Raw genomic sequence first — 12661 nt, 5'->3', positions numbered from 1 at the left:
CTTCCGGCACGAGCACATACTTCCGGCAAGCACATCGCTGGCCATGGCGGTTGAGTGGGGTTTGAGTCCGCGAATCTGTGAGGGGGACTGCGCCGTGCTGAAGCGGGGTGATGTTTTCAAAGCTGTGGCTGTGCTGCGGCAGAGGTGAGGCGGTTTTCCATTTTCTTTTGCGATCCTTCTGCAGCCTCGTGTGGTCGTCACGCCGTGGGACTCTTCGCTAAAGCTCTGGGAGGTTTCAGTCCCGTCTGGCCTCCTGCGGCTGAAAGTAGCGAGGATTTAGTTGCGTTTTTTACAGAGATGTAACGAATTTGAAAGGTAGCTGAGGTGTCGTTGTCGAAGCGATGCCAACTGAAGAGCTGAGAAAGAGCAGCAGGTTGGAGATGCTGTCGCTGTGCTCCCCTTGCTGTGCACGGTGCGTTCTGCGAGGGGCAGTGTTGTTTCTGTAGCAGCGCAGGGAGCAGCTGCAGCGGGACGGTGCTGCTGTGAAAGTCTGCTTCCCTTTTCTAGGCCTGCAGGTATAGCAGGGAGCCCCTGTACCCCAGCAGGGAATGCTGTAATCAAGGGGCAGCCCTGTGCTCTTCCCAGGGCAGCAGATGAGTTTGTAGACCGCTGCGTAGAACTCAGTGTTGGGTGTTCTGGCCTTATGATTTACTGGAGCCTGCAAGGTATTGTACATTGGCAAGGCCTAGGAAATGAAGCTGGGAGTGCTGGTTATTGAGGGGCTTTATGCTGAGCAGAAGAATTGGGTACCAGAGGGGTTCCTCAGTTAACCCTTGTAGCTCTTCAGATGGTGGTTACTCTGTTGGCCTGCAGAGCCTGGCCAGGACATCCCTGCCACATCCCTTCTTGTGAATCTCAGTCCGTAAGTTTAGTTTTGTTTAAGCATCCATCAGAGAAGAAAGAATAAAGTAAAAGAGTAAATATTGCTATAGGGAATGAAATAACTTCTGTGTTAATCTGTCATTGTTTGTAATCTAATGAGAGTAAGAGTAGGCAGTATCTGTGGTTGCATGCTTTGTTTCTCATGTCAGAAATGGTGCTGTACAATTTAAGTTCTATATCCCCATGTTTTACTTCTTATTTCAGAGTTATTGTGAACTGGAAACACTTTGCTCGTGCTGTATGCTGAATTTAAGTTTCTCATTCTTTTCCTAACCAGTTTCAGCATAATGTGGTGCTGTGGTTAATGGTAGTTAGCACTTCATTTCTTATGCTTGTCCTGGTTTGCTTCAAAGGCATGGCTAAAACGGGCACATATCGAGTTGACTTCCAGCTGTTGGGGGTTTTCAAATCCTGTCAGCTGGCCTTTCAGGCATGGTTAAAGTGAGGCTTTAAATATCGTTAACTTTTTTATTATTTCAGAAAAATTATTTTTGAGAAGCAGGGGTTCTATCTGGATAATGCCATTGGACATGTGTATGGAACTACGTTTGAAGTAACAAGTGATGGAAACCTCCAGCCAAAGCGACAGGTGGAAGAGACTACCACAGGTATTACAGAGGATTGATTGATGCTTGGGGTAAAAAGCACTAACAAGTTATTCTTTGATAAGACCAAAGATGATGGGAAAGCTTTCTATTAATTTTTCATTAAATTATGTTACTTATATTCTTTGCATCATAAAAGTGCATGTTTTTGCCTTGATCTGCTGTTCCAGTTGTCCTGTAACAAATACGCTTCTTAATGTGGGAAAAAATTGGAACCTTAATTTGGGTGAATATATAGAGAAAGACATATCTTACGTGTTAATTGATTGCTTACACGATTCTTGGCAAGAGCACAAAGCATGTGGGTTTAATGCTGAGAGGGCTGCTTTCTGTGAAACTTAAAATCATGTTTCTCCAACTGAAAAGTACTTAGAGCTAGATTTTACAAGTCTATATCCTTTTCTCTTAGAAACCAAAGAAGCAGGTACAGATAATCGTAACATAGTTGACGATGGAAAGTCTCAAAAACTGACTCATGATGACATAAAGGCTTTGAAGGACAAGGGTATCAAAGGACAGGTAAAAAATAAGGTTTTGGTGTCATTTCTGTGCTACCTTGATGGTTATCTTTCAGTTTATGGAACAGGCTATTCTTTTTAATGGCGCATAGACTTCAGTGCTTTTTCTTTGTTCTTCTGCCTGAGTTGTGCTTTTCTTAAAGATCTGTTTTTACAAAAATGCAAAAGCTGTTTTCTGGGAAAACTTCATGTAGGGTTAACAACTTTATCAATAGAAAGTCAAGTATGAATTTTTACCGTTTTAAGAGTCATAACAGATATATAAAGGAATACAATAGAAGTAAGAGAAAAATTAGCCACTAAGGAAATACAACTCACATGATCACTTCTTCAGTTTGTTTCTCAGAAAATTCAAAATACTTCTTTTGTATTACAGACGTATTAAAATTGTCCAGACATTTTATTTTAATACAGACGTATTAAAATAAAAGTATCAAAGATGTAGTGAAGGATTATGGACAAACACGTATTCATTACGTAGTGTCATCAGTTAATATGCATACTATCAGTATGCCTCTAGGCTGGTGCCTACCAAACAGTGATGCATGTGTTTTATCTGCACCTCAAAAGCTAAGAATATTCCCAAGAGATCAGTTCTTCTAGAAAAGGTGTTGGTTTATACCCCACACTTAATCCACAAGAAGTGAGGCCTTCTTAGATGTTATGCAACCATTGCAGCACGTTCTGTTTTGCAGATGTTGTCAGCCAAAATTCTCTCTCATCTTTGGTTTATCCTTTCTCATGAAAGATAAGAAATTGCTCATGCTTACACCAAGTTCATCTTGTCCTTGTGCTTTGCTGTTTGTTGCTGCTGTTCAGAGCAGCTGTTCTGCTTTTGCCAGCTTAATAATGGATGAGTCCGAGGAGTTTAGAATGGTATTTCCTCTGTTTCCATAGTTGTGCTTCTCTTGGTGTTCTCTCTTTGATAAGAATGTACTAATGAGTCTGATAGCTTTGACATTTTCTGTTAGTTCTCATTAGTTCTGTGGCAGAAGGTCACTCTGTCTTTTATGTCCTCTGCATGTCTGTGCTGTACATCTACCGTACTGATAATATAGGTTATTAAAATAGTCTACTTTGTGAACTGTGGTTTCTGAATATTCATTTTAGACTGTTATATTAGCAGCAATAGACACTATCCTTCCATGAATGTCTGGTAAAATTTGAATTTGTGTATGTGAATGGCATGCCTGTCATCACCACAGAATCGCAGAATGGTTTGGGTTGAAGGGGACCTTATAGCCCAACCCCCAGCCATGGGCAGGACTGCCCCCTCCATCTCAGGCTGCCCAGGGCCCCATCCTACCTGGCCTTGAGCCCCTCCAGGGATATGGGGCACCACGGCTTCTCTGGGCAGCTGTGCCAGGGCCTCCCCACCCTGAATGAAGAATTTCTTCCTTGCACCTAACCTACATCTCCCCTTCTTTAGTTTAAAGCCATTCTCCCTTGCCTTGTCACTATCAGGCTGTGTAAAAAGTCACTGCCCATCCTTCAGGCTTAGTGATGCAGGCTTAGTTTGAGAGATGGTTGCTCTGTGAAATAAGCTTTGATTTTTCCCATCACCTTCCCAAATTCCTCCCATATCCCAAGGGATAGGTGTGTGATATTAGACTGTAGTATTCCTGGGGTACTGCAAAGTGCTGCAGCTTGCCTTTAGCTTGTTATGTTTACCCTACAGGAATATTCTCTGGTTTCCTCGCTAAATTTTACTGGAGGGGGGGAAAAAAAAACTAAATACCACGTTTAACTTCTTCCAAAAATAAGACAAAATATGCACTGATTCGCTCTCTTAATAACACATCGTTAGTTTTCAAAGGCTTGAAAAAGTAGCAAGTGAAAACTACTTGCACCACTGCATTTTGGACTAAGTTCTCAAAGCACAGCAGGAGATGCGCTGTCCACGCTGAAAATACTCCTCCTGTCATTTCCTACCACCAGCCTCTCCAAACTCCTCTTAGGCCAGATTACACTGCTGCTCTTCATGCATGTTTAATGGGAACACAGAATTCTGTCAGTCCAACTGCTTTGATCACAGCAACCAAAACAGCATTGTACAGCATTTATGATTATCTTGCGGGCATGAAGACAAATCTGAACAATGAAAGTTTTTGTTTTTTTTTTCTGTTGGAGGTCTTAATGATCACTCCAGCTGGAACCAGAAAGCAGGAGAAATGAGAGTTGGATTGGCAAAGGGAGGAAATTGGAACAAGACCTGGAAACAAAAACTGGAAATCTGGGAAAATCTGGAAGGTAGAGGAGAAAGAAGTACTAGGAGTATTAGTAGGAAATAGCAAATGCTGAAGAGTTTGATGTCCTGCAAGGAGCTGGTATAGGAGCCTAGCATAATTTGAAAGACAGAAGTAATTAAGTGGAGCAAGGGAGATGCCTGATAAATAGCCAGAATAGAGAAGAAAAACTAAAGTGGTCTGGACAAAAAAGTATATATATGCAAAAGACGTCCTCAGAAACAGAGATGCTGAAGTCAGAGACCCAGAGAAGGAGTTAGATTTGAGTAAATACTGCTTATGACATCAAGTTTCTTCTTCTGTTTGAGGACGTAGTAACTGTTTTACATGGCTGTACCCAGTGGTGAAAGTTAAACTGAGAACTTAGAATATATGTTAACTGTTCCGTAATAACTGCCAAAAGGCATGACTCTGTCCCTTTCTAATTACAGTGTGACTAAAGACAGCTAATCACCTACAGCGAGCAGGGTAGTCTCCTTCATATTCAGCATGAGATAAAAATATGTAGGTACTGAGGCTTCACAGAGCTGAAGTAGTGACGGGCTGATTAGTAGAATTTTACTTTGCCATTAATGTCAGTAGAAGTTTTTCTTCCAGTACAGGAACGTATATAGTAATTTTTTGTGCTTATTTGAGAAAAAACAAACAAAAAACACCCAGTAAATATGAAATGAATGAGAAATACGTGCCAGCTGTAGTAAATATAAACTGTCTCTTCTAAGGAAATTGTTCAACAGTTAATAGAGAACAGTACAACGTTCCGAGACAAAACAGAATTTGCTCAAGATAAATACATAAAGAAGAAGAAAAAAAAGTAAGTGAATTTTCAAACGTGGAAAATATGTGGCAGTCCCTGATTTCGTTGTGCTTGAAGTAAAGCTATTGCTGTGTACTTCTTACAGATATGAGGCAGTTATTACAATTGTAAAACCATCCACTCGCATTCTTTCAACAATGTATTATGCAAGGGAACCTGGCAAAATTATGTAAGTTTTAATTTTCATTCTCTTCTTGAATGATAACAAAGATAGGGATATTTTGAAAAAATATTTTAATATTACTCTGGAGTATATAATACTGCTCTTTTTCTTGTTAATGGAAGGATTAACCATAAATTAATGAAAAATAATGTGATATAGCAAATGAAGCAATATGCTCCTGTAGTGAAGAAAAAAATTCTTTTGCATGCAGCATCAGCTTTTACCACTTCCCTGCCACCACTATTTTGCTGATTACCTGTCGGCAGTGGCTCTCTGCATGTCTAGAGGTCTCTTACTTCTTACCTGCTTTTTATTTATTTTTTTAATGCTTCTCAAACCTCTTTCCTTCTCCTTCCCCAACCTCCTTTCTATGGCCTCTGTTGAGCTATATGTCCAATTCTAAGAAAACAAATGTGATATTTCTTGAAACCCTTTGTCTTCTAGCCATTTGCGTTATGACACTCTAGCTCAGATGCTTACTTTAGGAAACGTCCGTGCTGGCAACAAGATGATTGTAATGGAAACGTGTGCAGGCCTTGTGCTGGGGGCTGTGATGGAGCGAATGGGAGGTAAGTCATACAGTAACACAGAGGACGGGGGCTAATTTGAAACTTAAGAAATACGCTTGGTTTCGATACTTTTAAAAGGAACTACTTCAAGATGTTTTTTTTTCACTTTTGAAGGCTACGGATCCATCATCCAGATGTATCCAGGAGGGGGACCCATTAGAGCTGCCACCAGTTGTTTTGGATTTCCAAAACCTTTTTTCAATAATCTTCATGAATTTCCTCTCAGCAAAGTGGATAGTCTTCTCTGTGGGACATTGTCTCTGGAGACTCTGCCTTCAGAACCTGAAGACACTGCATTAACAGAGGAAGAAACAAATGGACTGGTTGATGAGAAGCAGACTTCTGTGCAGGGAACAGAAGAGGAATCTTCTGCTGAAACAGCAATGGAGATCAACCAAACAGAAGAGCAGGAAACAATGGACATTAATGCTGAGGATGCAGAATTTAAAGAGAACAAAGAAAGAGAAAACAAAGAAAATGTAAGGCTATTGATTATGGCTATTTGAGTTTTATGATGTCAATACAGTGTTGCTGATTTCAGGCATGCCTAAGTGTAGCTTATTCAGGTGTTGAAATTGAGTTTTAAAACTTGCCTTACATTGAGCCATCTAAGGTGCATAAAACGAAAATTCAGTTCATGCAGTGGTGGTTATGAGTTAAAGCACAAAATGTTTTATTGTTCGAAGGTTCGAGAAAAGCAAAGAAAACAATGGGAGAGAACGAAAAAGCTAACAGAAGCTGCTGCTTTGCTGAGAGAGAAGAATGCAGATGGGTGAGTCAGAAAACTGCTCTGTTTAAAGTGCCTCTATAGAAGATCACTGCTTTTTGAAATGAATAAAAGCTTTGCTATAAAAATATGTTAATTCTTAATATTCAGTAGCTAAGCAGTCAAGCCAGATGTGTCTTGGGTCTCGTTTGGTTCTCACCTGGTTTTTATTTTTCTCATCACTTAAAGTGTTTGAGATTGCCTGATCTAAAACTGATGGTTTCCTGACTAGGTATGAGTAAACATCTAAAAAATACATGCATTTTACTCCACGGTAAACAGAATCCAGGTAGAATTTAATATTAAATGACTGCAGATAAAAATCACAGGATTCTCTTCTGTAAAAATGAACTTGAGGTCCTAAGCTTACTAAATTAGAACAATACTTGTTTTAAAATAAATTACTTTCTTTTTTTAACAACAACAAAAACCACTTAATTTCATTTTACGTGCATTAGCCGTGATTGGGGTTTTTTTTTTCCCAACAAATTATTTCCCTGATGATTTTAGTATCAGAGGCTTAGAAGAAATATAATGAACAAATTCCTAGCAGTTCAGCCCCACAATAACATAAGAGCATTTTGAAACTGTGACTTTCTTTCTCATTTCATGAGAAAGTGCTGAAGTGATTTGATTTAATTAAGTAACACTGATTTATTTAATAGCATTCATATTCTTCCTTCCTTATAAGAATATAGTCAGAAAAGGAGTCATTTAACTAATGTTCATTTGTATTTTAGTACATTCCATGTAGCATGGTTAGGTGGTAGAATTAGGCTGCTCTGTGAGAGTTCAGATACAGGTCATTCTGCATTCTCTGAAGTGGTAAAACGATGAAGGTTTGCAAAAGGCATTGCCTGTCTCCTTGCCATCAGCATCACCAGCGATGTCTGCAGACGACCACTAAACTGCTTGAATAGTGGCAGCATTCTGCTATGTTTTTACTGCTCTCTCCTGCACATCTTAGAATAACAGACATCAGTGCATGATTTGGCAAAGAAAAAAAGTGTTTGACTTTACCTGATTCTTCCTGCAGTGTAAAATAGAATCTAGTTGTTGATTTTGAGTTCAAGGAAGCCTCGTTAGTCTTTTGTCTCTTGTACAAGAGTTCAAAAACAAATGAATGTTTCTTCTTTTGATTGTCGGTAAAGCAAGAAGGGTGTAATAAATCACATACATGAAGTGAGTACTTGCTCGAGGAAGTCTTGAGTATGGTGGGGGGGGAAGAAGCTTCTGGGTGCTTGAAAGCAGTGCCCCTCTCTGTAGTCATCTACCATGTATAGCCCTGCATTTGTTTAGGTCAACAACCACACGGTATGTACCGCTAAGGCAGGAGAAATTGGCATGGAATAAAGCAAGTGCTTCAAACTAATAACTCAGCTGGCATGGGAGTAATAGCAGGTGAGGAAGTCCAAATTTTGTTTTGTTTCCCAAGAGAGAAATGGGGGAAATATAGGTAAAAGCTTCTAACATCACAGATAGGGAGAAAGGATAAGACATTGTCAGAGTAAGGGAAAACTAGTAATTGGGTGAAGATGAGCACCAGCTTTAGGAGATTACTTCTTGAGACCTTGACTTTAACGTTTACTGGTTAATGTGGAAGATATAAGTTTAATAAGATTTATATTTCTTTTCTGCTGTTATATGGTAAGAGTATTTGTACTAGACCTGTTTATCAGTTTCATTTGTGAGTTAAAGGCAGATGTATGTCTCTGAGGGGAAAGAAGGAAGGCATCTATTGGGGATGCAGTTCTTGTTTTATAAAGCACTAGGCAGTGATGGATCATCACATTTTTCTGATACTATAAAAGTATCCCTGTGTTCAGAATTAAATCATATAGCCTCTCTGTACCTTCTGTGTCTTTTCTCCACCTCTTCCTTCTCCTCTCTTGTCCGCTACGTTAATTTTTAGACTGAGCAGACTACCTGCTGACAGCACTGTGTGCTGCCACATGAAAGAACGTAACCTGATTTCTCACATTCCCCTTCATCTCTCTCCTACCTTCCTGTTGTCTGGCAGAGTTCCTTTCAGTGTCAGTACAGTACCCAGGCCAGGCCCTTCTGGAATATGGTTTGGAGTCTTATTTCCTCATGGTCCACTTGGCTAATTACTGAGCACAGTCATTTTGCAATTTGGATTTGAGGGAAACCTGGAGCCTGCAACGGATCTGTCCAACAGAAAACCAAAATATAAACAACTGCAAAATAACTCTTTCATCTCTAATTAGTGTTTTTAAAAGAATTTAACACCTTTACCTCCATTTTATTAGGCAAGTTTGACAGAGCATCCAGTGCTGTGCATTCTCCTGGAGAACAGTTGTTGATTGACAGGTCCTCTTATATATCCATACAGTGGAGAAGCAGTTTATTTTCTGCACAAGTACAACTTGTTAACTACTTGAATCTTAACCGTTCTTGACCATCTTAACGCTTTCAGGTTTAGCAGTGACTTTATTTACTAAAACTCTGGGTATCTATCCGGAACCCTAAGCATCTGTAAATACAAGTTACACTGTGATATTAACATTAAGGTAAAGATTAAAATACGAAGACTTTAAGTTGTCAAGGATGGAAGTTCTTTTTAAAAAAGATTTCTGGTCATGCCCATTCATGAATTGTTTTCTCTTTGAATAACAGCTTACATAAATGTTTAGTGAAGATTACAGAGTTTAAAGAATCACGACTGAAGCTACATTCTAAGGAACAACTAGCAGTAAAAAAAAAAAAAAAATGTTATAACAATTGTCATGGGGTATAAAAGCAGTATTAAAGTTCTTGGGGTTGTAAGGATTATTGCAGAGTTGAAAATAGCTGAAAGGAGTGCTTCTGCAGTGTGTTCAATAGTCTGTACTGTATCCAAGCTTTTTATCCTTTTAATAATGGAAGTAGGAAATAATTTGTTTTTATATTTGGGGAATTGTTAGAGCCCTGAAAACATGCTGATGAGCAACACTTAAGCTGTAATTGATGCGCTGTGCTAACTAGGAAGATGTCACTTGATGAAGAGGCTTTAAGAAGCAGAACACTAATGTGCATGAAATTTCTTTTACAGCTTGCTTGTAGCCAGCAAGTTTCATCCCACTCCTCTATTACTGTCTTTACTGGAGTTTGTTGCTCCTTCACGGCCTTTTGTTGTCTACTGCCAATATAAAGAGGTAAACAGAGCATGGTACACTAGCTGTTATTACTTTAAGCTTGAAGTTATATTGCCATATAAACTGTTATTTCTTTTCTTAAGCCCTTATTAGAGTGTTACACAAAGCTGAGGGAAAGAGGTGGTGTTGTTAACCTAAAGCTGTCTGAAACATGGCTACGAAGCTACCAGGTAAGGATTACACCATTTGGGGAAGCAAAATGTGTTTTGGATAGATTGAAATTACATGCAAGCTCATGCATTTGTTTACAGGACAGTAGCAAGAAAATACTCTGGAGCATTTTAATGTGAAATGGCAGTGGTTTTTGAACAGAAATACTTCATTTTCTACTTCCAAAGCAATTCACTGAAATACTTGCAGAAATAGAAAGGCAGCACACTGAAAAAATTTCATAACTGTACTGCTTCGGGGGTTATAATAACTGACAATCTAAAATAATATTTCTGCTATATTTCTTGCACACTATATTTAATAATTTCTAGTTGGTTGGATAGCTTAAAAGATTTTTGTAGTGCAAGAATGGTAATGACCTGCAAAGTTATCTTCATGTAATGTGTTTCCTGGAACTAAAGGAGGAATTTCAGGTCTGGGACCATCTCCATAGTGAAAAATACTGATTTGACTAACTTTGTTCAAATAAGGTGTATATAAAGGTGGAGCACCCTCCCCACTATGAAGAGCAGAAGCACACCTCATTTGTAAGCAGCTCACCCTTCTGCAAGGTTCTTGCATTGTATTGGCTTGCTCCTCACCCATAGGCTTCTGGAGTCCATAAGGAATTACTTATTATACGGGGGTCGACTTAAGGCAAGGGTGGCCATAGTTACTGCCTGTCAAGAACGATGGTGGGACAAATGGATGTTCACACATTGGGCTTGGCAAGGCTTATTCTGCCCAGGTGCAGTACTTTGTGAATATTAGGAAACCCTAGCTAGGAACAACACAGTGTCACCTCCTGAAAACAGATAAATCAGCTTAGACCTGTGAGGGCAGTCAAAGGAAGAAAGAAGCAAAACAGGAGAAGACTTACAGAAAAGAATAGCTGAAAGTGTTAGTTCACTGCTGTGTCTTACAGTAATAGCAGATACATAAGGATTGCTGGTATGTTGGACCCATTGTGGTATCTCACAAAGTACGTGAGTTCTGAACGCATTAACGAGACTTTCAGGTGTCTGAGCCTTGAATTTGTAATTCTGCTGGTAATACTATGAAGAAGTAGGACAGTAGGTGTTTCTGTAGGTGGTTTCTGATATGCAGGCACTTTGCCCTTTCAAGGTAAATGCACTTTTCAAGTGTCGTGGCTGGAACAAATACTGTAAACTGAAATACACCATTTGATGTGCACATAGAGCATGACTCCTCACAGGTGCTTGGGTTTTCAGTTTTTTTTCTTCTGTTTTAAAGGTCCTACCAGATCGAAGCCATCCAAAACTGACAATGAGTGGAGGCGGAGGGTACATTCTATCTGGTATAACTGTTGTGCTGGATAAGGGCAAATCTGATTCCAGCAATTTAGAAGCACTGAAGATGGAAGAGCCGTCATCTAAAAGATGCAAAGTTCAAGACCTTTGTTGTTAACAGTGGGAGAATTGATTTGTTTTTCAAATCTCAGGAGATACGTGGTTAGTAAAATAACAGGTACAGTTTCTGTGCTCTTGACAGCACAGAAATAGGACCTGTCATACATCAGTCAACAAAAAGCAGAAGAATTATGTGGTAGGGAGAAGTGCGTCTCCTTACCAGTTTACGTGGTCAGAATGAGAAGATAAACTGTTGGAAGCAAACCTGTGTCAGACATCACACTGAAAGCACACTAACTTGAAAGAGAAGCCTTGATGGTCAGGCTGAGAAGTTAACGTGGACACGAGCGCTTTCACTGATGCTTTGTCTTTTGTTTGTTGCCAAAACTGGATAAGATTACCTAGTTTTTAAAACGTTGAGTCTGAATTAATACATGTAATTTTGTTTCTCATTTTCCTAGAACAAAATCAGGGTAAAACATTCTGTGTAGTGATCTGCTCCCTCTTCACACACTGAGCCCTGCAGTGTTGAGTAATTTAAGGAAGCAGCATAAGCAGCAAAAATTATTAATACAAAAAACTATTTTCCTTTCCAAAGGAGCAATAAAAAGACAACGCTAATTCTAGAACTTCACATAATGACTCAGTGTTTCCTGAAATAAATACAGGGGAAAGCGTATGTTAGTAAATGAAATACCAAACACTTAAACGATATCTGTTAGTGTTACCTGTCATTTTCTTAATTCTTTTATGTTTAAGACATGACCATTTTGAAAGCTGCCGTATGTATGTTTATTTATTTACAGTTCTATTCTTTCATAATGTGTATCTCTTTTTTTTTACCTTTGCATTTGCCATTTTAATTAAACTGTGGGATATTTTTCCTAATGAGATTTATTTTCTTGTTTAATTCTCAAAAGAGGGAAAATTAAGAGTTTAGTTAAGGTCTAGCAGAGGTTTTGGGAAAGAATACCCTTGGTGCTCAACCCCTGGTTGGGATCCCAAGGCACACGTGGGATCTCAGAGCCAGCAGGATTAGGCTTCCTTTCTTGAACTTTACTACCTGACTGGAATTTGGAGCTTTGGGATCAAGTGATTTGACTTCATAAACCTGTAAAATTCTCTACATTCATAATAATAATGCTCTTTTAGGAGACTATTAGCTTAAAATGAAAACAGGTTATGTTTTGTGTAAAGCAGCTACAGAGTTCCTGAGTGAATAACTTTAGTGTACCTATCTTCAACTTCTTATCATTTTTCTGGAAACTTCCAATCTTCCCCCCCCCCCCCCTTTTTTTTTTATGAAAAGATTTTCTCATTACTTATATAGAAAAAATCAGAAGGTTGTAGATTTCACCTTTTCTTCTATATCCTCACTCCTGTGCATACAGTGATCTGTTGTACTTTGCCCTCATTACCT

At 39.1% G+C, this 12661-nt stretch overlaps 1 protein-coding gene across 5 annotated transcripts; it reads left to right on the top strand.

The window, feature by feature from the left end:
- The first annotated feature begins 24 nt into the window (after positions 1-24).
- Positions 25-12129, top strand: TRMT6 (tRNA methyltransferase 6). 5 transcript variants are annotated; one of them, NM_001031041.3, is made up of 11 exons: positions 25-144; positions 1363-1490; positions 1897-2006; positions 4974-5065; positions 5154-5237; positions 5676-5800; positions 5915-6279; positions 6487-6572; positions 9619-9721; positions 9805-9891; positions 11126-12129. In NM_001031041.3, the coding sequence occupies exons 1-11, from the start codon at positions 44-46 to the stop codon at positions 11297-11299; spliced, it is 1455 nt and encodes a 484-aa protein (NP_001026212.3). In that variant the 5' UTR covers positions 25-43; the 3' UTR covers positions 11300-12129. The 5 variants fall into 5 exon arrangements, with proteins under 5 accessions (NP_001026212.3, XP_040552971.1, XP_040552973.1 ...); XM_040697037.2 differs by lacking the exons at positions 25-144; positions 1363-1490 and adding an exon at positions 4136-4255 and having other exon boundaries at positions 1973-2006; XM_040697039.2 differs by lacking the exons at positions 25-144; positions 1363-1490 and adding an exon at positions 4136-4255 and having other exon boundaries at positions 1973-2006; positions 4974-5069.
- Positions 12130-12661: the final 532 nt, after the last annotated feature.

Source organism: Gallus gallus, chromosome 3 (assembly GCF_016699485.2).
Source record: "Gallus gallus isolate bGalGal1 chromosome 3, bGalGal1.mat.broiler.GRCg7b, whole genome shotgun sequence".
In the NCBI taxonomy this organism is placed as follows: Eukaryota; Metazoa; Chordata; class Aves; order Galliformes; family Phasianidae; genus Gallus; species Gallus gallus.
Note: the sequence above shows the minus strand (reverse complement) of the source record. Positions and strands in the feature narration are given on the sequence as shown.